At 41.0% G+C, this 27,001-nt stretch overlaps 1 protein-coding gene across 1 annotated transcript in view; it reads left to right on the top strand.

The window, feature by feature from the left end:
• The window catches only part of LOC117390845 (neuroblast differentiation-associated protein AHNAK), a 37,002-nt gene extending 14,038 nt beyond the window's left edge, over positions 1–22,964 (top strand). The window contains 9 exon segments of the mRNA XM_055231255.1: positions 4,102–4,151; positions 6,705–6,812; positions 7,308–7,415; positions 7,518–7,671; positions 8,120–8,280; positions 11,185–19,647; positions 19,682–21,250; positions 21,252–21,956; positions 21,958–22,964. Coding sequence (XP_055087230.1) covers positions 4,102–4,151; positions 6,705–6,812; positions 7,308–7,415; positions 7,518–7,671; positions 8,120–8,280; positions 11,185–19,647; positions 19,682–21,250; positions 21,252–21,956; positions 21,958–22,863 — 12,224 coding nt within the window. The 3' untranslated portion in view covers positions 22,864–22,964.
• The last annotated feature ends 4,037 nt before the right edge of the window (positions 22,965–27,001 follow it).

The raw sequence follows: 27,001 nt of genomic DNA, 5'->3' as shown, positions 1-27,001 counted from the left end.
GTTGTTCTTTATGATTTAATTATAAATGATTGCAAAGTGACAAGGTTTCACAGCATGTCTAGACTGTGGTGTGGTTAAGTTTACAGGATAAATATCTTAAGGCTCAGACAAATAGTTTCTGGTGGTTTTTCTAATGTGATTACAGCAAAAACAGAGCTTGTGGTTAGTCGTATTGTTCACGTGCGTTTCACCATGTTGTAATGGTGTTCACTCATCATTAGCTTGAGTCGTGCTTGTTTGAGTGCTTGTGTATTCTCCTACTGCTGCTCTAGTGCTCAGAAAATTTCAGTTTTCACCTTCCCCCTATCTCCCCCCACAACTGTTATATATATACTTTTATCTTATTTACCCCAGGCTGTACATGTATGGTTCAGAAATGCAAGTTTTGGTGGGGTCTCTGCAGCTTTAAACAGGGTGACAGACTCAGTTGGTAGAACATTTGTCCGCTGATCTGAAGGTTAGAGGTTCAAATCTTGCTCTTGTCATAAACTGCTGTTGTGGTATACTTGGGCAAGACACTTAACCCACCTCACACCCAGATGTAAAGCTCTTTATAAATATGTGACTACTGACGAGGAAGCCAATGGATCTGTTTCATCACTTTACTATCAAACAGTTTTAGACCAAAGCTGCAGTTTACGATGAGCAAAATGTAAATTAATAACATGTGCTATAGTTTAATAGTTGAAATGCCTAGAATCAACAACTCACTTATTTGTCTGTCTCCTGTTTTCTGTTTTAATTGTGTTCTAATGTCTCCTGTTTTCTGTGTTAAAACAGAAAACAGGAGACATTAAGTTCTAATGCACTTAGGCTGGAGAGCACTTCACATGACATGCATTAAGGCACAGGGTGGGGCGCTCAGCGGTGGGACAAACATAAAGCACAGGTTCAGTCTAATGTAACTAAAGGACTCTGGATCTATTTGGAAAAACACAAAGAGAAAGTCGCCTTCACCATCATTTATGTCTCATTTACACACACACCTGTATGTTTGTGTAGTAGAGGTGACTCTTGTTTAGGTAGGTGAGTGTACTGCAATGAAATGTGCTTTAAAGATCAGTTTGTTTTTTATGTTATAAATACAGAGGTCCCTTGTTTATCGTGGGGGTTACGTTCTAAAAATAATCCGCAATAGGTGAAATCTGCAAAGTATCAGCTTTATTTTTTGCATTTATTCTACATGTTTTTGCTGTAAAACCCCTCACCACACACTTTATACACTTTTCTCACACAGGCATTAACATTTTCTCACATGTCTCTCTTGTTTAAACACTCTCAAAGTTCAAACCTTCGTAGGCGCCTTTGTCGGTGCAGAACGTTTCATCGACATTGTGGGTTTTGTTGGGGAGAAAACAAATCGCAAACACACAGCACTTCAGAGTCACACTGAGATCCAACATTTATGTAAATTTGTCTGAACACATTCTGTACTGTACAGGAGACACGGCACGGAGGAGACTGATAGACAATGGTCTACAGTCCAACAGCCAATCAGGACGCACAACACAATGCACGATCATACACTGTAAAAAAGCTTGTAAAATTGCACTAAAAAAACATCCGCAAAACAGCGGGGCAATGAAAGGTGAACCGCGATATAGTGAAAGACTGTATAATAAAATAATATAAACATGTATGTGATGCTCATGGGAATTTTAAAGTTTGGGAAAAGTTGGAGCACTTTTACATATATCATTAATTATAGCATTATGGGTCCATTTGTTTACATCAGTTACTTCAGTACTTCACCTACGACCAAGGACGTCCCTATTTCTGCTTTTTGGTTTTATTTCCATTGAATAGAATTCGCAAACTATGAACTGACTTTGTCCTTTTGGTGCAACATAAAACAATGAATAATAATAGCAAGTACACAAGTAAAAATATAAGGGCATGTATTAAATATAGTGCATCTGGTATCTGTCCTCCACACTAAATATAAGTTGTAATTGGCTCTTTACACCAAACTGGCAACTCAAAATGTTCACTAAAAGCCTTTTTAAAAGCTTTTCGAGCGGTTGCCAGTGCTGATATTATGAAGCAGTCTGGAGTCGAGTTTAGAGCCATCAGTTATTTGCAGTTCATGATATTATTTTATCTGCATCCTCTGAAACCCACTGATTTTTATCTGCGTAATGATCTATATAAAGTTAACCTACTTATAGGAATAAGCATTAAAGACAGTGATCGTACTTAGTAAATACAGCTCCTATTTTAGAACAGATGTACGTGTGTTCCTTCATTTATCTTGTCAAATGATTTGTGTAACTCAGTTTAAAGGTAGCAGCTTTAAGTGGCAGCTGTAGTAACGAGAGCCAAATCAAATGCCAGACGTAGAGGCATAGACTGTATATATAAATGAACATAGCTAACCTGCTAGCCGTCACTTTGTAAATACAGTGGTCCCTCGTTTAACGCGGGGGTTATGTTCTAAAAATAACCCGTAATAGGTGAAATCCGAGAAGTATCAACTTTATTTTTTACAATTATTCTATATGTTTTGCAGCTGTAAAACCCCTCACCACACACTGGGCGCACTTCCGGCTCCACTGACTCTGGCTCCAATTCACTTTACATTGAAAAATGTCACTGCTCTCTCTGTAACTGCTGTTGTCAGGCTCTTCATTTTGGTCTTAAAATGGTCGTATTGACCCGCTCTATCGCTCTACTCAAAATATGAACATTAATAACGGTCAAACCTTCAACAGCCTGGCTCCAGATTGGCTCTTTGGTTGCTATGATACTCACGGTCGGAATTCCTAATATGCAACTTGGCTCAAAGTTCGCCGCTATAACTGTGCTGTCGTGTGACGTCACACTCACTTAGTCCACTTCTTACAGTCTATGTGTAGAGGGTGACAGTGATAATACTAATGTGACTGACCAGGTTGCTCTGGAGGTAGATGGTGCTGTTTTGGGCGGTGCTCTCAGGGGCTGCTCCAGAGTCGAATGTAAGATCAATGCAGTGGATCACTTAACACTGCACGCAGGCTGTGGGTCCCAGGAGGAATTACTGCCAGGAAGAACTCTAAATAGTCTCATCGCTGTCTCCACTGTCTTCACAACAACGGACAGGACAGAGAGGGCGCCACTGGTTCACTGAGGGCACAAGATAACACAAATTACATTCAAAGTTAAAGGTCCTATATTACATAAAATTGGCTCTTCTGAGGTTTAATCATGTTCTAATGTCGTTACCTTCTGAAAAACGTACCTGGAGTTGTGTTTTGTTTCATTCACACATGTTTGAGTAACATCTCTAAAGCTCAAAATGCTCTGTTCAACCTTGTGATGTCATGAAGTGGTAATTTTCAAGTTAACAGCTCCTTTTACCTTTAGTTCAGTAGCGATTCCAGGTCTGAAAATTATCCAAATGAAGCTGTATGGAGTTTAAAAACACAGTGGAGCACTTCCTGTATTACCACATGATGACATCACAAGGTGGAACAGAGTGTTTTCTGTTTGAGAGAAGAACTCAGCCTAAATATGCAGGATTTGTGTGTTAAACATGTGTGAATGAAACAAAACACAACTCCAGGTCTGTTTGTGACGAGGAAACAATATTAGAGCAGATGAGAAAATAGCCTAATGTTTGCCCTTTAAAGAAACATTTCATCTGAATTTTACCTCTGACAGAAGAAACAAACAAAGTACACTCTAAGTATATGGTGGTGAACAAAAGGAGTTAGTATAGCTTTAGTATTGGGAAGGTTCGACGTAATCTGAGTTCTGAGTAGTGGAGGGAAAGGTTGTGTTCACTTTATTAGCCCAATTTAAGTCCAAATGTAGACTTGGTTTGGTCCTGCTCTAGTCCTGGTTTAGTCCTGGTCTAGTCCAGATTTATTTCCCAGTAGTCCCAGTTCAGTCCCAATTTTGATGTGGTGATTGTGCCAGAATGAACACATCTGAAGTCCCACAGTCCAGGAACTGAATAAGGATGATTTTACTGTAAGACAAAAGTACCAAGCTCACTCCTGTACCGTGCTGCCCATTCCCCAGAGATTACTGATATATATGTAATAATATTTCACAGATGTATTTGAGTGTTTGAATCCTTTTGTTTAATATCTGTCTGCTGTTTTTTGTGTTATGGAACAGGTGCTGGTCGCAGACTGAGAGGTCCAGAGCCTGGGACAGAAGACAACTCAGTGAGTCTTGTTTCCATGGTTATTTTATGACAAATGTAATATTAAGGATTTAACTACATCAAATGAAATAATCATTGAACCTTAAGTGGTCTATAATAGTCTACAGTGGTTTACAGTGGTCTACAGTGGTTTACAGTGGTCTACAGTGGTTTACAGTGGTCTGCAGTGGTTTACAATGGTTTACAGTGGTCTACAGTGGTTTAAAGTGGTCTACAGTGGTCTACAGTGGTTTACAGTGGTTTACAGTGGTCTACAGTGGTCTACAATGGTTTACAGTGGTCTACAGTGGTTTAAAGTGGTCTACAGTGGTTTACAGTGGTTTACAGTGGTCTACAGTGGTTTACAGTGGTCTACAGTGGTTTACAGTGGTCTGCAGTGGTTTACAGTGGTTTACAGTGGTTTGCAGTGGTCTGCAGTGGTTTACAGTGGTTTACAGTGGTTTACAGTGGTCTACAGTGGTTTACAGTGGTCTGCAGTGGTTTACAGTGGTTTACAGTGGTCTACAGTGGTTTACAGTGGTCTACAGTGGTTTACAGTGGTTTACAGTGGTTTACAGTGGTCTACAGTGGTCTACAATGGTTTACAGTGGTCTACAGTGGTTTAAAGTGGTCTACAGTGGTCTACAGTGGTTTACAGTGGTTTACAGTGGTCTACAGTGGTTTACAGTGGTCTACAATGGTTTACAGTGGTCTACAGTGGTTTACAGTGGTCTACAGTGGTCTACAGTGGTCTACAATGGTTTACAGTGGTCTACAGTGGTTTAAAGTGGTCTACAGTGGTCTACAATGGTTTACAGTGGTCTACAGTGGTTTAAAGTGGTCTACAGTGGTCTACAGTGGTTTACAGTGGTTTACAGTGGTCTACAGTGGTTTACAGTGGTCTACAGTGGTCTACAGTGGTCTACAGTGGTTTAAAGTGGTCTACAGTGGTCTACAGTGGTCTACAGTGGTCTACAGTGGTTTACAGTGGTCTGCAGTGGTTTACAGTGGTCTACAGTGGTTTACAGTGGTTTACAGTGGTCTACAGTGGTTTACAGTGGTTTACAGTGGTCTACAGTGGTCTACAGTGGTTTAAAGTGGTCTACAGTGGTCTACAGTGGTTTACAGTGGTCTATAATGGTTTACAGTGGTCTACAGTGGTTTAAAGTGGTCTACAGTGGTCTCCAGTGGTCTACAGTGGTCTACAGTGGTCTACAGTGTTCACATCTTTGCTCCAGACCCGGGAAAAACCATATCTGACTCTGTATTTATCGTTGCATTTCATTAGGTGTCTGTCACTTGGAAAACATGGCTTCCTTCTGGCAGCGTCAAATGTGAATATTAAATCATTAGCAGAATACAATTTGTGTGTGTCTGAATCCCACTGCAGAACACTGAACAGTTGTTGGGATTTTTGACTGTGAATCGACTGAACAACAGACAGGTCTCTGCTGCCAAACCTGCCATTGATTTAAATGTGACGTTTATTGAGTGCCAGGGAGCGATTCTGTCTTTGGCTCCTCTCTGTGTTTCTGCACATTTACCAATCCAAGTTTCACTGAACTGTGGTTAGAGGAGAGAGATAAACAGCTCAGAAAACTGGAAATCAGAAAATGCTACTACCTCAAATCATTTTGTATAACTGTCACACACAGAAGCTCTCAGCCTCAGCTTTAAAAGTCAGACTAATTCAAGCTTCAACAGTTTGCTGAATGTCTCTTCCTGCTCTTCATACACAGCTCACTGTCCTGTCCAAATTATTATTATTATTTTTTTTAGTTCTGGAGGTGGTATAAGTTCGACAAACTAAACCCTTATTAAATTGGACATGTAAAAAGTATGTACAAGGACAAATACACGTTAAGTATTAAGTTAACAGAGGTGAAGAAAGCACATCCAGTTGCGTAATAATCACAGGATCCTGCTGTTCACTGAATCCTTGGGTAAGACCATAGACTGTTTATATAAATGGACATAGCTAGCCTGCTAGCCACCACGGTCCAGGAAGTGATAATGCACATGCTCCAATTCACTTTACATTGAAAAATGCCATCCTCTCATGATCCTTGGTTTTTCATTTCACTATTGTGTCTGTAAATTAAGATATGAACATTAATAACAGACAAATCGGGTGCCTTTTTAGCCAGAGGTTACTCCCACTAGCATTAGCAGCAGGTTTGTTTGACAGTGTTGCTAAGCACATGCTCCCTGCTAAACCAGTGGTACGCACGTGAAGGGGCATCACCTTCAGCCTTGCTCCAGATTGGCTCTATGGTTGCTATGATATTCTCGGTTGGAGTTCCAAATATGGAACTGGACTCCAAATTACCCCCTATAACTGCTCTAGCCTCGATGAGCTTCATTTGACTGGAGCTGAACGCTGTGGGTGACGTCACACTCACTTGGTCCACTTTTTTTTACAATCTATCATAAAGACACTTCACACACACGGCCTACTCTTGTCACTGTGCAGTGAAACAGTAATAAAAAGGACGCATATTATACTTATGTAATTAGTATTATTAATACATACTTAATGAGAATGTGCTATTGATAAGACTAATTGTGGTTGCAGATATGTGACGAAGCGTCTCAGTTCACAGAGGGAGAGAGGCCACGTCCACAAGGATCATCCCCTGTCGAAGAGTTCCCTGAATCAGACAAATACGACAGTGACAAAGAGGTATCTATTTACAGCTCATAAATATTCAAAATGTACTAAGGAAGTGACTGATATGTTGGTAGATATGGTGCATTTCGAAATAATGTGACCTGTGCTGTGACCTGATAATGTGCTTTTGTTAATAGCACTAATGCCAATGTGAAACTTACATATTTTTGTTCATTTTCAGTCAGTTTTATGCAAATACCCCCCAAAAGTCCACTCTGTCTTTTGCTCTGTGTATACGTATATGAAAAACGTGCTGTATCTTTTTACACTTATGTGAAAAAACTACAGTACAATTTTCAAATTCTTGTCATCTCTAAATATATATATGTTTTTTTCCCTCTATTCACCTGCAGTCTGGCCTTAAGGCATACTCTTGCACAGTATTATATAACTAGATTCATTTGTATTCCATTGTTTAGTTCCTCTTTTTTAGGTAAGCTACAGAGAGAAAGTCATTTACATATTTCAATTTTTGCAGAATAACAATTGAGATTATCTTGTTCTTAGTGTGAAGCAGAGCATGACCCTTATCGAAAAAGTGGAAAGAAAACAAAAAAGTCTGGGCTGGGATCCATCTTTGACAAGCGCTCGACTCCAAAGATGAGCAAACTGAAGGTGAGACTCCTCCGGGCGGTGCATCACCACAGAGCAGCTAAAGACGGCATCACAACTGAGCAGTGTGTGCGTGTGTTGTGTGTGTGTGTGTAACTGCAGGAGGCCCCCAGCAGCCCTGAAGCGGGAGTCATAGTGAAAACAGCCAAAGATGGAGGAGCTGAGGGTCTGGTGTACAGCGGAGGGGGCAAAGACGGTATCTTTATTAAGGAAGTGGTACCAGAGTCGCCGGCTTCCAAAAATCTGCATCTCAAAGAAGGTAAGTTACGTAACAAAAATAAAAGTAAAATGTTCTGTGATTGTGTCTGAGGGCCTTCGGAGGTCGCGTTTTCTGCATATTTATGGAGAAGGTTGTTTTTGAAGTGTTTGGTTTAACTTTGAAAACAAGAACACAGATTTCTTCTTTTGTTTTAGATGAAAACAAATGCAAATGGTTTGAATCAATTTGAGCATTGCAGCGGTTAGCTCAGCCTTTTGTCAGTAGTCTCTTTTTTCATTTGTTTTGTACTACAGATAAATTAAAAAAGCACAAGCACTGTCTATCCATGGATTTCAGAGTGATGTAAAACGGATACCACTGCCATGATAATTAACAATTCAAAATTAAAAAAGGCCTCAAAATGGCGTCTATAAACAGGAACTCATGAATAATACGTAACTATGCACTCAATACGCAATAGTTGTGTATTTGTTTTTTGTTTTTGCAGGTGACCAAGTCCTGAGTGCCACTGTGTACTTTGACAACATACCCTATGAAGACGCCATTCAAATTCTGGAGCATGCCCAGGCTTACAAAGTCAAACTCTGCTTAAAACGCAAACCAGAAATCACCGAGACCGAAGGAGTCATCGATTCAGACGCAATCCCTGTAACTACTCCTGTGTATTCTTACATTCTCTGAAAGATTAGGGTCAGGGTTAAGGTTAGGTTATCTTCAGGTGATATTTTGACAGTGCATCAGGATTGTGCTAAAATGTGACATGATTAAGGGTCAGATATTGCTTGAAATGTGAATAAATTATAAAATTAACCAGAAAAGTGCCAAAACAACACTTTGTTTAGGAGATTACATGCCGTTTCTGCTTATTTTAGTTTTTTTTATTGACGATGTACTCAACATTCTATTTGTGCATATCTTCACAACAATTACAATATTATAAATCCATCCATCCATCCATTTTCTTCCGCTTATCCGGGGCCGGGTCGCGGGGGCAGCAGTCTAAGCAGGGACTCCCAGACTTCCCTCACCCCGGACACGTCCTCCAGCTCCTCCGGTGGGACCCCAAGGCGTTCCCAGGCCAGCCGAGAGACATAGTCCCTCCAGCGTGTCCTGGGTCTTCCCCGGGGCCTCCTCCCGGTGGGACATGCCCAGAACACCTCCCTAGGGAGGCGTCCAGGAGGCATCCTGAGCAGATGCCCGAGCCACCTCAGCTGGTTCCTCTCAACGTGTAGGAGCAGCGGCTCTACTCCGAGCTCCTCCCGTGTGACCGAGCTCCTCACCCTATCCCTAAGGGTGCGCCCGGCCACTCTGCGGAGGAAGCCCATTTCAGCCGCTTGTATCCGCGATCTTGTCCTTTCGGTCATTACCCAAAGCTCATGACCATAGGTGAGGGTAGGAACGTAGATTGACCGGTAAATCGAGAGCTTCGCCTTCCGGCTCAGCTCCTTCTTTACCACAACGGACCGATACAGCGACCACATCACTGCAGACGCTGCACCGATCCGCCTGTCAATCTCCCGCTCCATCCTTCCCTCACTCGTGAACAAGACCCGGTCGAATGCCTTCTCCAAATCCACAAAACACATGTGGACTGGTTGGGCAAACTGCCATGAACCTTCGAGGACCCGATGAAGAGTATAGAGCTGGTCCAGTGTTCCACGACCAGGACGAAAACCACACTGCTCCTCCTGAATCCGAGGTTCGACTATCGGTCGGATTCTCCTCTCCAGTACCCTGGAATAGACCTTACCGGGAAGGCTGAGGAGTGTGATTCCCCTGTAATTGGAACACACCCTCCGGTCCCCCTTCTTATACAGAGGGACCACCACCCCGGTCTGCCATTCCACAGGTACTGTCCCCGACCGCCACGCGATGTTGCAGAGACGTGTCAGCCAAGACAGTCCCACAACATCCAGAGACTTGAGGTACTCAGGACGGATCTCGTCCACCCCCGGAGCCTTGCCACCGAGGAGCTTGCCAACCACCTCAGTGACTTCAGCCAGGGTGATGGACGAGTCCGCCTCTGGGTCCCCAGTTTCTGCTTCCTCCTCGGAAGACGTGACAGTGGGATTGAGGAGATCCTCAAAGTATTCCTTCCACCGCCCGACAACATCCCCAGTCGAAGTCAGCAGCTCTCCACCCGCACTGTAAACAGTGTTGGTGAAGCACTGCTTTCCCCTCCTGAGGCGTCGGACGGTTTGCCAGAATCTCTTTGAGGCCGTCCGATAGTCCTCCTCCATGGCCTCCCCGAACTCCTCCCAACCCCGAGTTTTTGCCTCTGCGACTGCCCGAGCCGCGGCACGCTTGGCCCGCCTGTACTCATCAGCTGCCTCAGGAGTCCCACGAGCCAACAAGGCTCGATAGGACTCCTTCTTCAGCTTGACGGCATCCCTTACTTCCGGTGTCCACCACCGGGTTCGGGGATTGCCGCCGCGACAAGCACCACAGACCTTACGACCACAGCTACGAGCAGCCGCATCGGCAATAGAGGTGGAGAACATGGCCCACTCGGAGTCCATGTCTCCAACCTCCCCCGGGATCAGGGAGAAGCTCTCCCGGAGGTGGGAGTTGAAGACCCCCCTGACAGAGGGCTCCGCCAGACGTTCCCAGCAGACCCTCACAATGCGCTTGGGCCTGCCAGGTCTGTCCGGCTTCCTCCTCCGCCAGCGGATCCAACTCACCACCAGGTGGTGATCAGTTGACAGCTCAGCCCCTCTCTTCACCCGAGTGTCCAAGACACGTGGTCGAAGGTCAGATGACACGACAACAAAGTCGATCATCGACCTCCGACCTAGAGTGTCCTGGTGCCATGTGCACCGATGGACACCCTTGTGCTCGAACATGGTGTTTGTTATGGACAAGCTGTGACTAGCACAGAAGTCCAATAACAAAACACCGCTCGGGTTCAGATCGGGGAGGCCGTTCCTCCCAATCACGCCCCTCCAAGTGTCACTGTCGTTACCCACATGGGCGTTGAAGTCCCCCAGGAGAACAACGGAGTCCCCGGTTGGTGCACTGTCTAGTACCCCTCCCAGGGACTCCAAGAAGGCCGGGTACTCTGCACTGCTGTTTGGCCCGTAGGCCGACACAACAGTGAGAGACCTGTCCCCGACCCGAAGGCGCAGGGACGCGACCCTCTCGTTCACCGGAGTGAACCCCAACACGCAGCGGCTGAGCTGTGGGGCAATGAGCAAGCCCACACCAGCTCGCCGCCGCTCCCCGCGGGCAACGCCAGAGAAATGGAGAGTCCAACCCCTCTCAAGAAGTTGGGTTCCAGAGCCCAAGCTGTGCGTGGAGGTGAGGCCGACTATATCTAGCCGGTAACGCTCAACCTCCCGCACAAGCTCAGGCTCCTTCCCCCCCCAGCGAGGTGACATTCCATGTCCCCAGAGCTAGTCTCCATGTCCGGAGATCCGGTCGTCGAGGTCCCCGCCTTTGACTGCTGCCCGGATCTCTCCGCACCCGCCCCAATATTATAATATAATATTATAAATGTTTCTATTTACTGCAAACCCTTAAGATAATAATCACATTGTACATTTCTGTTTATAGGAAGATGAAGTACACCAACCAGAGATGAGAGACCCGGGGAAAAAACGAAGAGGAGATGCTCGTATTTCGTGGCCTAAGTTCCCGTCGCTTAGCAGAGGCAAAAAGTCACGGTTTACGAGGTCGCACAGTTCATCAGAGGCAGACGAGCAGAGAAAACTTGAGCTGAGTCCGACCACAAGCGACACAGAATCTCCAATAAAAACTCAAGATGCTCTCAAGGGCAAGAAAAAGCATAAGATCAAGCTCCCTGGGTTGAAGAGAGGGAGGATCAGTTCATCAGAGGACACAGATGCGCAAAATATCCAAACAGAGGAAATGATATCACCTGAATGCCTGGAAAGCCCGTCAAGAGAAACACAAGATGCTGAAGAGCAGGTGAAAAAAGGTGATGATGCAAAAGTAGAGGAAAGTGAAACCGAAACACATAAAACAGAACTGGTTTGTTTGGACACTACTTTGAAAACTGCAGATATCACAGAAGTATTGGTAGAACAGGAGACGCCTTCTGCCACTGCGTCCCCCGATGGCAAGAAAAAGAAGAAAGAGCGATCTGAGTTAAAGATGAAGATTCTAGGAAAAGATAAAAAACACAAAGCAAAGTCTTCGCCCAAAAGGTTAAAAACTCTCGGAGCGAGTTTGGACAAAACAGATGATAAGGAAAATGAGAAAACAGAGGCAGTTCCCAGTGGTCCACCAGAAAACATTATGGATGCTGAAGTCCCAAAAATGAGTTCCAGTAAATCAAGTCAGATGGAGTTACGCATTCCAAAAGTCGAAATCGACATCTCTGACGTTGGGATTCTATGCAAATCTACTGAGAAGAAAGGAAAAGGCATAGAAGAAAAACAAACAAAGACAGGGTTCAAACTGCCAAAAGTTGGTCTAACTGATGTTGCAACTGAAGAAATCATAAAGATACATACAAGTGTTGAAGGAAGCAAGACAAAGGACAAAGATGACGCATATGACAGTCTTTCAAAAGGCACCAAACTTCCAAAACGTGAAGACATTGAAATTCCAGGTATGGAGGATGCTTCAAAGATAACAAAAGATTTCAAGGAACCGAGAGCCCCTCTGGCAACTATTTCAGATGCAGACCTCCAAGCAGAAACTGTTCAGATGTCCATAGACGTGGATAGTGTCAAAGAAGCCGTGTCAAAGCTGCCTGGATATAAGTTGCCAAAGGTCGACATGTCTGGAGTCCCGATTCCTGATGAAATTACTGTGATAGACGCCAATGCCCAGAGAATATCTGTCAAAACACCAACTAAAGGTAAACATGAATCAAAGTCAGTCTTCACCGAAATGTCTATCAAGCTACCAAATGTCAAGGCTGATGTAAGTGGAGGTGAACTCACATCTCACACTAAAGTCGGTCTTAAGAAACTTGAACTAGACTCCCAAGATGTAATATCGACAAAGGCCATCATTTCTCAAACTATAGAGGTTGAAAAAGTACAAAAGGAACACATAACTTTTTCTTGTGAATCAGAAGAAAAGTCAAAAGATTTGGATATCAAGATAAAAACACCTAAAGTAACCATGCCTGACTTGAGTATCTCAAAACCAGACATTAAGGTTCCTGATTTTAAAATGGATTTGACAAAGAAAAAGGATGACAAGATACAAGTAGAAAGGACGATATTTCTACCAGGAGACAAAATGGATGTCAAAGTGCCAGATGTGAAAACCTCACCCATCAAAGCTGAATTTGAGATCCCAAGTAAAGACATCGATGTAAAGTTGAAGTTGGATAGTGAAGAAATAGTCACAAGTGTCAAGGGTGAAGTAAAGGTTGGTATAGTAGAGACAAAAATGCCTGAAAAACAAGGAAAAGGTGGAAAATTCAAAATGCCAACTGTTGGAATCTCTATGCCCAAAGCAAAAGAGGGTAAGGCTCCAGAAGTGGATGTAGGTGGATCTGTGCATGTGTCTGTTCCGGAGGTGGAGGTTAACAAGACTAAGTCAGAATTCAAATCACCCCAAACTGAAACTGACAAAGAAGCAAAATTTGGAATCAAACTGAAAAGCCCAGAAGTAAGTTTACCAAAGAAAGACATTGAAGTCACACAACCAGAGGGAAAAATTGAGCTGGATGTACCAAAGTTGGCTGACATCGAAATCACAGGTGATGTGGAAGGCCAAGGAGGGAAATTTAAACTCCCCAAAATTGGTCTTAAAATGCCCCAAATGAAAGCTCCAGAAATGGATGTGAGCGCTTCACATGATGTTGATGTCACTCTACCAGATGTCAAGGTAAAGGTGGAACTGCCAGAAGTGCCTGCAGCTGATGTCACTGTAGGAACGATGGAGGTTTCAATCCCAAAACAAAAGGTAGAGGTGAAAGCTCCATCCATTGAAGCTGATATTGAAGGTGGCAAGTTTAGAATGCCAAAGGTTGGTGTTAAAATGCCAAAAGGTCCTGAAATTGATATAAGTTTGTCAAAGAAAGACAAAGAAGTGGCACTACCAAAAGTTGATGAACCAAAGATAGATGTTTCAAGCCCAGAGAAAAAGATTGAGATAAAAACTGAAAGCGAAGTTGATGGGCGAGGAGGAAAGTTTAAAATGCCAAAACTAGGGATCACAATGCCAAAAATTAAAGGACCCGAAATTGACTTAAATCTCTCAAAGAAGGATGTTGAAACAACTCTGCCTGACGTCAAAACTGACATTAAGGTGCCAGATCTTAAACTTAAGGATTCATCTGCCAAAGCTGGCATATCTACACCAGTAATAGGTGATGTAAAACTAAAAACTGATATGGAAATTGATTATGACCCTTCTTTATCTGTAAAAATGACTACAGGGGAAGCAGATGGAAAAGCTGGCAAGTTTAAAATGCCAAAGTTGGGGATATCTATGCCAAAAGTAAAAGGACCTGAAATTGATCTTAACCTATCAAAGGATGAAAAAGATATGAAACCAACAGATATTAAAGCAGAGGTGAAGGTACCTAAAGTTGACATTACAGTTGGCAAAGTTGATGTTCCAAAGCCTAAAATTGAAATGGAAAAAACAAATGTTGAAATAAAGCCAATTGAAGCCAAATTGGATATTAAAAAACCTGAAGTTAAGTCGATAGCGGAAAATGCAGAAATTGAAGGACAAAGTGGAAAGTATAAAATTCCGAGGTTTACTATCTCCATACCAAAAGTGAAAGGACCAGAAATTGATTTAGGTTTACAAAAGAAAGAGATGGATGTAGCATTACCAGAAGCAAAAATAGAAGTTGAAGTGCCAAAAGTTCCAAAAGTTGATGTGGAGGTGAAATCACCAGAAATGGATGTTGATATTGAAGGACAAGGTGGCAAGTTTAAGAGACCAAAGTTTGGAATTAAAATGCCAAAAGTTAAAGGACCAGAAATTGATTTAAGTTTACAAAAGAAAGACATGGATATAGCATTACCAGAAGCAAAAATAGAAGTTGAACAGCCAAAAGTTCCAAAAGTTGATGTGGAGGTGAAATCACCAGAAATGGATGTTGATATTGAAGGACAAGGTGGCAAGTTTAAGAGACCAAAGTTTGGAATTAAAATGCCAAAAGTTAAAGGACCAGAAATTGACATTAGTCTGCCGAAGAAAGAAGGAAAATCACTTGAAATGAAAGCAGACGTCAAGGTTCCAGAGGTTCCAAAAGTGGATGTAAATCTTGGAGGTAAAGTAGATGTTAAAATTCCAGAAACAAAAATTGAAGTTGAGAAACCTAGTGTTCCTGATGTTGAGGTAAAACCCCCCTCTGGTAAAATAAAAATTAAAGCTCCAGATATTGATGTGTCAGTCACAGAAGACTCACCATCCAAATTTAAAATGCCAAGTTTGGGGATCTCAGTGCCAAAAATTAAAGCACCAGAAGTTAATCTTTCAAAACAGGATATAGATGTGACAATGCCAGAAGCCAACGTTGAGGTTGTTCTTCCTGAAATCTCTGGGAAGGTTGATGTGAAAGCACCAGAGGTAGAAGTTAGTACTAAAGGTTCTCCTTTAAAATTCAAAATGCCCACATTCAAATTACCAAAATTTGGAGGTTCAATTGAGGAAAAAGATTCTGAGATCAAAATAGAAGGGGGTGATCAGACTGTTTCAATTCCACAGGCTAATATTGATCTGCCTGATGTCAGTGCAGAGGTGACTCTACCAGAGACTGAAGTCAAAGCTCCTTCAGGTGAAGTGGTGATAGAACAACCTCGCTTGGAGATGGATGCTAAATTTAAGAAGCCAAGATTCTCACTGCCTCGGTTTTCCTTCTCCAAACAAAGTGTGCCAGCTCCAGAGGTTGATATCAGTGCTCCAGAAATGGATGTTCCACAGCCAGAAGGAAAGGTGGAAGTGAAAGGAGAAATAGATGTAAAATCTCCAGAGCTTGATGTTCAAATTGAAGGACACGGAGGTAAATTCAAACTGCCAAAGTTTGGAATCTCAATGCCAAAAATTTCAGCACCTGAAATAGATCTGAGTTTGTCAAAGAAAGATGTAGAGGTAACTTTACCAGAGGCTAAAGTTGAAGGTAAACTTCCGGATGTTGAAGTTAAGGCACCTTCAATTGAAGCAGAAATCAGAGCACCTGAGATAGAAGTTGAGACCAAGACAAAAGAGGGATCACCATCAAAACTAAAGATGCCCACTTTTAAATTTCCCAAATTTGGAGGATCAATTCCAGAGGCAGATGTGACCATATCAGGGCCACAGTTAGATGTTGAACTACCTGATGTCAAAGCAGAGATTCCCGTACCAGAGGTTGAGGTCAAAGCTCCTTCAGTTGAGTTGGAAATAGAACAACCACAAGGTTTGGAGATGGACGCTAAATTTAAGAAGCCAAGATTCTCACTGCCTCGGTTTTCCTTTTCCAAACAAAGTGTACCAGCTCCAGAGGTTGATATCAGTGCTCCAGAAGTGGATATTCCACAGCCAGAAGGAAAAGTGAAAGTGAAAGAAGAAATAGATGTGAAATCTCCAGAGCTTGATGTTCAAATTGAAGGACAAGGAAGTAAATTTAAACTGCCAAAGTTTGGAATCTCAATGCCAAAGATGACCGCTCCTGAAATAGATCTGAGCTTGTCAAAGAAAGATGCAGAAGTGACTTTACCAGAGGCTAAATTTGAAGGTCATCTCTCTGGTATAGAAGTTAAAGCCCCGTCAATTGAAGCAGAAATCAAAGCTCCAGAGATAAAAGTTGAGAGTAAGACAAAGGAAGGATCTCCATCAAAACTAAAGATGCCCACTTTTAAATTACCTAAATTTGGAGCTTCCATACCAGAAGCTGAAATTAAGGTTGATGGAACCAATATTTCAAAGATAGATGTCGATCAACCTGAAGTTACAGCAAAGATTGATCTACCAGAAGCTGATATCAAAGCTCCTTCAGTTGAGGTAGATGGACAAGGAGGTAAATTCAAACTGCCAAAGTTTGGAATCTCAATGCCAAAAATTTCAGCACCTGAAATAGATCTGAGTTTGTCAAAGAAAGATGTAGAGGTGACTCTACCAGAGGCTAAAGTTGAAGGTAAACTCCCTGATATTGAAGTTAAGGCACCTTCAATTGACGCAGAAATCAAAGCTCCCGAGATAAAAGTTGAGACTAAGACAAAAGAGGGATCACCATCAAAACTAAAGATGCCCACATTTAAATTTCCCAAATTTGGAGGATCAATTCCAGAGGCAGATGTGACCGTATCAGGGCCACAGTTAGATGTTGAACTACCTGATGTCAAAGCAGAGATTCCCGTACCAGAGGTCGAAGTCAAAGCTCCTTCAGTTGAGGTTGAAATAGAACAACCACAAGGCTTTGAGATGGACACAAAATTTAAGAAGCCAAGATTCTCACTGCCTCGGTTTTCCTTCTCCAAACAAAGTGTGCCAGCTCCAGAGGTTGATATCAGTGCCCCAGAAGTGGATATTCCACAACCAGAAGGAAAAGTGGAAGTGAAAGGAGAAATAGATGTGAAATCTCCAGAGCTTGATGTTCAAATTGAAGGACAAGGAAGTAAATTTAAATTACCCAAGTTTGGAATCTCAATGCCAAAGATGACCGCTCCTGAAATAGATCTAAGTTTGTCAAAGAAAGATGTAGAGGTGATTCTTCCAGAGGCTAAAGTTGAAGGTAAACTCCCTGATGTAGATGTTAAAGCACCTTCAATTGAAGCAGAAATCAAAGCTCCAGAGATAAAAGTAGAAACTAAGACAAAGGAAGGATCTCCATCAAAACTAAAGATGCCCACTTTTAAATTACCTAAATTTGGAGCTTCCATACCAGAAGCTGAAATTAAGGTTGATGGAACCAATATTTCAAAGATAGATGTTGATCAACCTGAAGTTAGAGCAAAGATTGATCTACCAGAAGTTGATGTTAAAGCTCCTTCAGTTGAGGTAGACAGACAAGGAGGTAAATTCAAACTGCCAAAGTTTGGAATCTCAATGCCAAAAATGTCAGCACCTGAAACAGATCTGAGTTTGTCAAAGAAAGATGTAGATGTGGCTCTACCAGAGGCTAAAGTTGAAGGTAAACTCCCTGGAATTGAAGTTAAGACACCTTCAATTGATGCAGAAATCAAAGCTCCTGAAATAAAAGTTGAGGCTAAGACTAAAGAGGGATCACCATCAAAACTAAAGATGCCCACATTTAAATTGCCCAAGTTTGGAGCTTCCATACCAGAAGCTGAAATTAAAGTTGATGGAACCGATGTTGGCCAGGTACATGTTGACGTGCCTGAGGTTAAGGCAGAGGTGCATCTACCAGAGGTCGAAGTCAAAGCTCCTTCAGTTGAGGTAGATGGACAAGGAGGTAAATTCAAACTGCCAAAGTTTGGAATCTCAATGCCAAAAATTTCAGCACCTGAAATAGATCTGAGTTTGTCAAAGAAAGATGTAGAGGTAACTCTACCAGAGGCTAAAGTTGAAGGTAAACTTCCTGATGTTGAAGTTAAGGCACCTTCAATTGAAGCAGAAATCAGAGCACCTGAGATAAAAGTTGAGACCAAGACAAAAGAGGGATCACCATCAAAACTAAAGATGCCCACTTTTAAATTTCCCAAATTTGGAGGATCAATTCCAGAGGCAGATGTGACCATATCAGGGCCACAGTTAGATGTTGAACTACCTGATGTCAAAGCAGAGATTCCCGTACCAGAGGTCGAGGTCAAAGCTCCTTCAGTTGAGTTGGAAATAGAACAACCACAAGGTTTGGAGATGGACGCTAAATTTAAGAAGCCAAGATTCTCACTGCCTCGGTTTTCCTTTTCCAAACAAAGTGTACCAGCTCCAGAGGTTGATATCAGTGCTCCAGATGTGGATATTCCACAGCCAGAAGGAAACGTGGAAGTGAAAGGAGAAATAGATGTGAAATCTCCAGAGCTTGATGTTCAAATTGAAGGACAAGGAAGTAAATTTAAACTACCCAAGTTTGGAATCTCAATGCCAAAGATGACCACTCCTGAAATAGACCTGAGCTTATCAAAGAAAGATGTAGAGGTGACTTTACCAGAAGCAAAGGTGAAGGCCACAGTCCCTGATGTAGAAGTAAAAGCACCTTCAATTGAAGTAGAAGGTAATGCTTCTGAGATAAAAGTTGAGACTAAAACAAAGGAAGGATCACCATCAAAACTAAAGATGCCCACTTTTAAATTACCTAAATTTGGAGTTTCTATACCTGAAGCTGAAATACATGTTGATGGGCCTGATGTGGATACAAAAGTCCCACAAGTAGACAGTGACCTACCTGATGTCAAAGTAGAAGTTCAGTTACCAGAGGCTGAAATTAAGGCTCCTTCAGGTGAAGTGGTGATAGAACAACCACCAGGTTTGGAAATAGATGCCAAGTTTAAAAAGCCAAGATTTTCCCTACCCAGGTTTTCCTTCTCCAAACAAAGTGTGCCAGCTCCAGAGGTTGATATCGGTGCTCCAGAAGTGGATATTTCACAGCCAGAAGGAAAAGTGGAAGTGAAAGGAGAAATAGATGTAAAATCTCCAGAGCTTGATGTTCAAATTCAAGGACAAGGAAGTAAATTCAAACTGCCAAAGTTTGGAATCTCAATGCCAAAGATGACCACGCCTGAAATAGATCTGAGCTTATCAAAGAAAGATGTAGAGGTGACTCTACCAGAGGCTAAATTGGAGGCCAAGATCCCTGATGTTGAAGTTAAAGCTCCTTCAATTGAAGCAGAAATTAGAGCACCACAAATAAAAGTGGAGACTAAGACAAAAGAGGGATCACCATCAAAACTAAAGATGCCCACATTCAAATTTCCCAAATTTGGAGCTTCCATACCAGAAGCTGAAATTAAGGTTGATGGGACAGATGTGGCTGCTGATATTCCTGACGTTAAAGTAGAAATCGATCTACCTGAGACTGAGGTTAAAGTTCCTTCAGGTGAAGTGGTGATAGAACAACCATCAGGTTTGGAAATGGATGGTAAATTTAAGAAGTCAAAATTCTCACTGCCTCGTTTTCCTTCCCAAACAAAGTGTGCCAGCTCCAGAGGTTGATATCAGTGCTCCAGAGATTAATGTACCAGTGGAGGAAAATGTTGAAGTGAAAGCAGAAATAAATGTAAAATCTCATGAATTTGAATCTCAAGTTGATGGACAAAGAAGTAAGTTTAAATTTCCCAAGTTTGGAATCTCCATGCCAAAGATGTCAGCACCCGAAATTGATCTAAGCTTGTCAAAGAAAGATGTAGAGGTGACTTTACCAGAAACGAAAGTGGAGGGTAAACCAACAGGTGTTGAACTAAAGGGAACTTCTATTGAAGCAGAAATAAAAGGTCCAGAGATAAAAGTTGAATCAAAACATATAGACGATTCCCCATCAAAGCTTAAGATGCCCAGTTTCAGAATGCCAAAGTTTGGACTGAGTTCAAGTGTTTCGGCAGATGGAGCAGACATCAAAACCGATATTCCTGAAGAGGTTCTGATAGTTGAAACTGATAGCTCATCTGTGGATATAAAAATGTCTGAGCCTGAGATGAAAAGAAGCAAGTTCAAGCTTCCAAGTCTCGCTTTCTCAACCTATGGTACTGATGCATCCTTAGAAAAGAGAGACATGCAGCTTCCAGAAGTTGAAATTAAAGATAGCCCAGCTAAAGTAGATATCAAAGTATCTGGAATGGAAGGAAGTAGTGCAGAAAGCTCACCCTCCAAATTTAAGATGCCAACATTCAAACTCCCTAAATTTGGAGCTACGGCACAAATCGATGGAGAGGTTCCTGATGTGGACAGAGGCATAAAGGTTGATGTAAATGTTTCAAAGAATGATGTAGAAGGTGAAAAATCAGAAGCAAAAGAGGAGTCCAAAGCCAGTTGGTCTTTGCCAAAAATATCATTTTCAAAACCAATTGTGGCAGCCTCTGAAATTGAGGCTTCAGTCCCAGAGTCCAAAAAAGAGGTGCAAACCCCAGATGGTAAAAAATCCTTCACTGTTGCTGTGGAAGGAGAACCAACTTCTGAGATCGATGTAAAAATAAAGAAACCAAGATTTTCATTGCCCAAACTTTCATTTGCAAAACAATCCAGTATAGAATCTGAAGCTGATGCAAATCTGCCTGAAGTGTCTTCTCCAGTTGCAACTGTGGAGGTCAAACATACAGCCATGGATCAAAAAACAGAGGGTGAAGTAGATGCTCAAGGAAGCAAGTTTAAAATGCCCAAATTCGGCATTTCTATGCCAAAGGTGAAAGGGCCTGAAATTGATGTGAGCATTTCAAAGAAAGAAGCCAAGGCAGATGTTCCTGAAAATAAAGCCTCACTAAAGGTAGAAGAATCGCCAACAAAATTTAAGATGCCAGCTTTAAAATTACCCAAAATTGGTTTAAGTGTAGAGGCTTCTGATGCAGACAAGGATAAGCCTGATGTGGAAACTACAGTCAAAACTACCCCAGATAGCGCTGAAGGTAAAGAGGTTAAAAAAGAACACACAGGATCTAAGTTTAGTTTTGGTATTTCTATGCCCAAAGTAAAAGGACCTGAAATTGATTTCAGTTTGTCAAAAAAGGACACTGAGATTACATCCCCAGATGCCACAGTTGAAACCACACTCCCTGAAGCAGAAGACATTTCATTAGATGCTAAACAAAAGGTGCCTCCTGGTCATTCCAAAATTTTCATTTTCAAAGCCAGCAGTAAATGCGACTGACGAAGCAGATGTCGATGTTAAATCCAACTTGAATAAAGAGGCAGCTCCAGAGCTTGAAGCCAAAGGGACTTCAGTTGCTGCAGAAGATTCACCAGCAGCAGAGCCTGAGATGAAAGCGAAGTTCTCACTACCAAAATTCTCCTTTTCCAAGTCATCTTCTAAAGAGCCAATAGTACCTGAAAACGCTGTAGCCCTGGAAGTTTCACTTGCAGAGGGAGAAGTGAAAATAAAAGAACCTAAAGATATGACTGTGGAAGTAAACACTGATGATACTAAATCCAAAGAGACTGGAGGATCACCCTTAAGATTTAAAATGCCAGTTTTCAAAATGCCAAAAATAGGAATTACAACCACAGTGAGTGAAGAATCAAGTAGTGCAAGTAAAGACACAGAGGAGACAATAAAAATAACTAAAGAAAGTGGCACTGTTGTCATCACAGCAGCAAGTCCATCGATAGAAGTAAAAATGGAAGATTTGGAAATCAAAACTGATGTGACCACAGCATCAACACCTGACCCTGAAACTCCACAGGCTGAGACTCAAGGCTCTCCAAGTAAATTCAAGTTACCATCATTTAAAATGCCAAGGCTTGGTTTTTCTAAAGCTGTGTACGAAGATGAAAATACCCCAACTGATTCTAAAATTGATGAGGGTGATCTGGAAAGTAAATCGCCAAAGAATCCTTGCCATCACTTGGAGAAATTCTGAAAATATAGATGTTGAATTTGATGTTCCAAGTCCAGAAAATCTTGAATCCCCAAACAAAAATCAGGAAGCCCAAAAGGAACAAGAAACCATCAAAAAGGAAACAAAGCAAGAAGCTACCAAGAGTCCAGAGAGAACGGGATGGTTTAAATTTCCTACATTCGGACTATCTTCACCAACAGAGAGAGTAAAGGAAGACAAAAAGAGTCCAGCAGATTTAACAGGTGATGAGGAGATAAGCCCAACTTGTTCCATCCAGTCATCTGAGGCCTTTGGAGACATTAGCTCAACAATAACCAGTGAAAATATCGGCTTTTCATTGTCATCCCCAACAAAAGTAACAGTGAAATATTCTGATCCAGATTCTACTGCACTGATGGGAGAATCGCACTCAAATGTAGTAATGTCTATGACCAAAACACAGGTGATTTCAGTCGAGCCCAACTTACCTGAGAAAGTTATGATTTTGTCATCAGGAAGGTCATCATCATCAGAAGATACAGTTAAACTGGAATCTGGAAAAATTCACATAATCTCGTCAAATATACAAGCCACGCCAGATTCACAGCAGGCCAAGATGCTAACATCCATCCATGTCCAGTCTGCGGAGGGTGTTTCAGGTCTCAAATCATGGACTGTCAAAGACTCCCAAAGCAGCCAGAGCACATTCATGGAGAGCCGTGTTGTCAAGGAATCCTCCAGCAAAGAAGTCGTAATCACAAAGCAGATTACTCGTATGGTTAAAACTACAGAGCCAATCTCTGATGAGACAGCTACTTCGATAAAGCAATTAAAAGACTCTGTTCACACTGATAAAATGAGGTTCTTTGATGAAGCTGAACAGTAAAATCAGTTATTTTTCAAGAGTTCACTGTGTTATAAAGTTCACTTTTGCTTTCTCATCCCAGGCCAAATGACTGTAATTCTTTGTTGTTATAAACATAAATAATTCTCCCTAATTTGATTTCAACATTTACCTTTTAAAACCTATATTTGCACCTACCTCTTTCCTTGTCCTTCCAAATGCCCTCTTGTAGCTTCATAAGTTTAAAAAAGATTCATTATGCCTTGTGATGAGAACAGTTGGTAAAAATAATTTGATGTCTAAACTGTAAAAATACTGAGATATTGTTCCTATTAAAAGCGTATTTAAACTATTAATAAGCTTGTGTCCTTGCTAATTATGTCAGGGCTTTACAAACATATTTGCTTGAGAGAAAAAAAGCCACGTACTTTGCTTATTGTTGATTAAATGTTGTCACCAGAAACTTGAGCAAAAACACAAAAATACAGATAATATTAATATATTGCAATGTTATCCACAGCATTAGGGCTATGCAAACATTACTTTTGTGCAATAAATAATTCCTATGTTGGCGTACTTCACACCATGTTGGGGATAATTAAGAATGTATCTGGAACAAATGTATTACAAATACAGGCAGTACTGGAAGAAATGTATTACAAATGCAGGCAGTTGTCAACTTCATTTCCCTCATTAATGTTGTTATTATTCTGTTTTGGGTTTTTTTTCAGTCTTACTCTCAGTGTCCCACCTTACAGGAGAATACAACCTTAGACACAAAAATATTATTGATACACTGTGATTTCTTAAGTGGATGTTTCTATATAATCAACATAAAGTATAAATGTAGACAAACCTTCCTTAGAAATGTGCAAATTATTCATCTTAAATGTATTTTTTTATTTTCATTTGTTCATATATGACACTTCAAATATTGACACTTACCTGAATGTGAGTCTGCAAAAAGCAGTACGCTGTTAGAAAAACAAAATGTTAGTAACATTCCAAATAATGTTTACAATGGAAACAACTGCAGTAACTGTCACTGTCTGTCACATAAAGTATATTAGACTTATATAGCTAAAGATGTGTTGAAATTGTAAAGTAACGATAGCAAGGCTAAGCTACAAATGTAATGCTGCAACTATATTTTTAATATTTTGCTTAGAAACTACAGTATATGCTACACTAAACGATATGATTGTATGTTCACCTTTGTCAGCGATGTATAAAGTGGAAATGTGTAAATAGCTTTTAATGAGCTTTGTAGTTTTATTTAATTATAGCTACGGTTTCTATTCTGACTTTAAGCTTTAAAGAATGTGTTTGCCGAAATATTCAATAAATACATATTAATGTAAGACAATTGTATTCTGTGAATTTGCCTGTTTTTTTGTTGTTTTTTTTGTTTTTTTTTTTAAGAACAAACTGATTTTAATGTTTTATGCTTAAAAAATCCCAGAGCATTCAGTTAATTTGTTAAGTATTAAAATTGTCAAAACTGTGCGGTCAATCAGACTAGTTTTATTATTTCTGTTGAAACTATGGATGCATGGTTGAAAATAAAAGCAAACCATAGAGGCTATCTTAAAGTTTACAGGAGCATTTTGATAAATGTAAAACGTTACCTTCTGTAGCCTTAATGTAATCTTTTAAGGCATTTATTCTTTGATTAAATACTTACCTTTACGAAAACATCTTTTAGCATAGCCTGTAAAAGATATTAGATGGATACAGTTGAAACTAGAAGTTTACATACACTATATAAAAAGACACATTTTTTTTTTTTCTCACTGTCCGGCATGAAATCAGACCAAACCTTTCCTGTTTATGTCAGTTAGGATTAACAAAATTATTTCTATTTGCTAAATACCAGAATAAAGACAGAAGGATTTTAAAGACAATTTTTTCATTACTTTCTTCAAAGTCAAAAGGTTACATACAGTAAGATTACTAAGCATTTAAATTATTTGGGAAAAAAACCCAAATGGTGATGTCATCTCTTTGGAAACTTCTGATAGGTTTATTGACAGCATCTGAGTTAATTAGAGACCAAATCTGTGGATGTATTTGAAGCACATCTGAAACACACTGCTTCTTTGTGCAGCATCATGGGAAAGTGAAAAAAAAAATCAGCCAAGATATCAGGAAGAGAATTGTGGACTTGCACAAGTCTGGTTCATCCTTGGTGCAATTTCCAGATGCTTGAAGGTGCCACATTAATCTGTTCAAACAATTATACACAAGTATAAAGACCACCAGAATGTCCAGCCATCACACCACTCAGGAAGGAGACAGGTTCTGTGTCCCAGAGATGAGCGTGCTTTGGTCTGAAATGTGCAGATCAACCCAAGAACAAAAGCAAAAGACCTTGTGAAGATAGCTGGTAAGAGTGTGTCATTAACCACAGTGAAACGAGGACTGTACTGACAAGGATTGATAGGACACTCTGCAGGAAGAAGACATTACTCCAAAAGAAACATGAAAAAGCCAGATTACAGTTTGCAAATGCACAGGGTCAAAGACCTGAATTTTTGGAGACATGTCCTGTGACCAAACTAAAATTGAACTGTTTGGCCATAATGAGCATCATTACATTTGGAGTAAAAAGGAGGAAACTGGCAAGCCTGACAACACCACCCCAACGGGGGTGGCAGCATCATGTTGTGGGGTTGTTTTGCTGCAGGAGGGACTGGTGCACTTCACAAAATAGATGGCATCATGAGGAAAAAACATTATGTATACTGGAAACAACATACTGAAGCAACATCTTAAGATATCAGCCGGGAAGTTAAAGCTTGGGCACAAATGGGTCTTCCAAATAGTCAATGACCCAAACCATACTGCCAGTTTGGCAGTATGGTTTGGGTCATGTTATCCAACAAAGTCAATGTTTTAGAGTGGCCGTCACAAAGCCCTGATCTCAATACGATTGAAAATGTATGGGCAGACCTGAAAAGGCATGTGCAAGTAAGACGGCCTACAAACTTGGCTCATTTACACCAATTCTGTCAGGAGGAAAGGGCCAAAATTTCTGGTAACTATTGTGAGAAGGTTGTGGAAGGACATCCAAAATATCAATTCAATTTAGGGCTGAACATGAGAATTGATTTAACCAACAGAAAGTTAGAGAATCAACAATGAAACAGAAACAGACAAGCAAAATAATCAACAGAAAAAAAGCAAATGGGTAACTATCCCAGAACATCCCCTGTCCTTAGACTCTCCTTCTCGGCAAAGAAAAAAAAAAAAAAACAGTGGGAAAAAGAGAAACCTTGAGGAGAACCACAGTAAAGGAGAGATCCACTCCCACGGACAGACAGTCACATTCATTTGCAGATAGAGTTCAAGTCTGTAGGGCCAGAGTCACTCAAGTAAGGGACAGAGAGGGGCCGATCCATGGCAGGACAGGAGCCACCCCAGCCAGGCACCGGGTCATCCATCATTTGACCCAGGTCATACAGTTTAAAGGCAAATGCTAATGAAATGTATGTAAACTTCTGACTTCAAAGAATGAAAAATTTTGTAAAAAATCTTTCTCTTATTATTCTGGCATTTAGCAAATAGAAATACATTTCTTAATCCTAACTGACCTAAAACGGGAAAAGTTTTGTCTGATTTCTTGTCAGACAGTGAGGAAAAAAAGCGTACGTGTCTTTTTATATAATGTATGTAAACTTCTGGTTTCAACTGTAGATATAAATATTAACTTTTTAGCTCTTTGAAAATATATTTACAGCCGCGTAAAATGCTACTACTGACAATGGAACAATGTTGCGCTCCATCCTTTTAACGTAAAAAAAGTTAAACAGAGAGTTTCGTACACTAGATGGAGACAAAACTTAATAAAAAGCGTGTCACTTGTTACCTAAAGTGTCACGTATTCGGCATTAAATTACTTCCAGACCTTTAAATAACACATGCTTTGCTAAACTAAACCAAAAATCCAACCGACAGCTAGCAAACAATTTTGTCTCTGAGGAACGTTACCTCAGTGCACTGTTTACTCCCAGAACATTCCAAAAGCCAATATATGCACAATTTAACCTACAATTTTCTAACAAAATCTTGAAAAACTTGGAAAAAACATGTCAGACATGTAGTTCTTTTGCTCACGACGAAACCTGCGGATATAAGAGATTTAACGTCACGCTGGTGTACGGTGCGTTAAGATCATTTT

The sequence above is a fragment of the Periophthalmus magnuspinnatus genome, chromosome 22 (genome assembly GCF_009829125.3).
Source record: "Periophthalmus magnuspinnatus isolate fPerMag1 chromosome 22, fPerMag1.2.pri, whole genome shotgun sequence".
Taxonomy (NCBI): domain Eukaryota; kingdom Metazoa; phylum Chordata; class Actinopteri; order Gobiiformes; family Gobiidae; genus Periophthalmus; species Periophthalmus magnuspinnatus.
The sequence above is the reverse complement of the archived record's forward strand: the minus strand, read 5'-3'. Positions and strand labels throughout refer to the sequence as shown.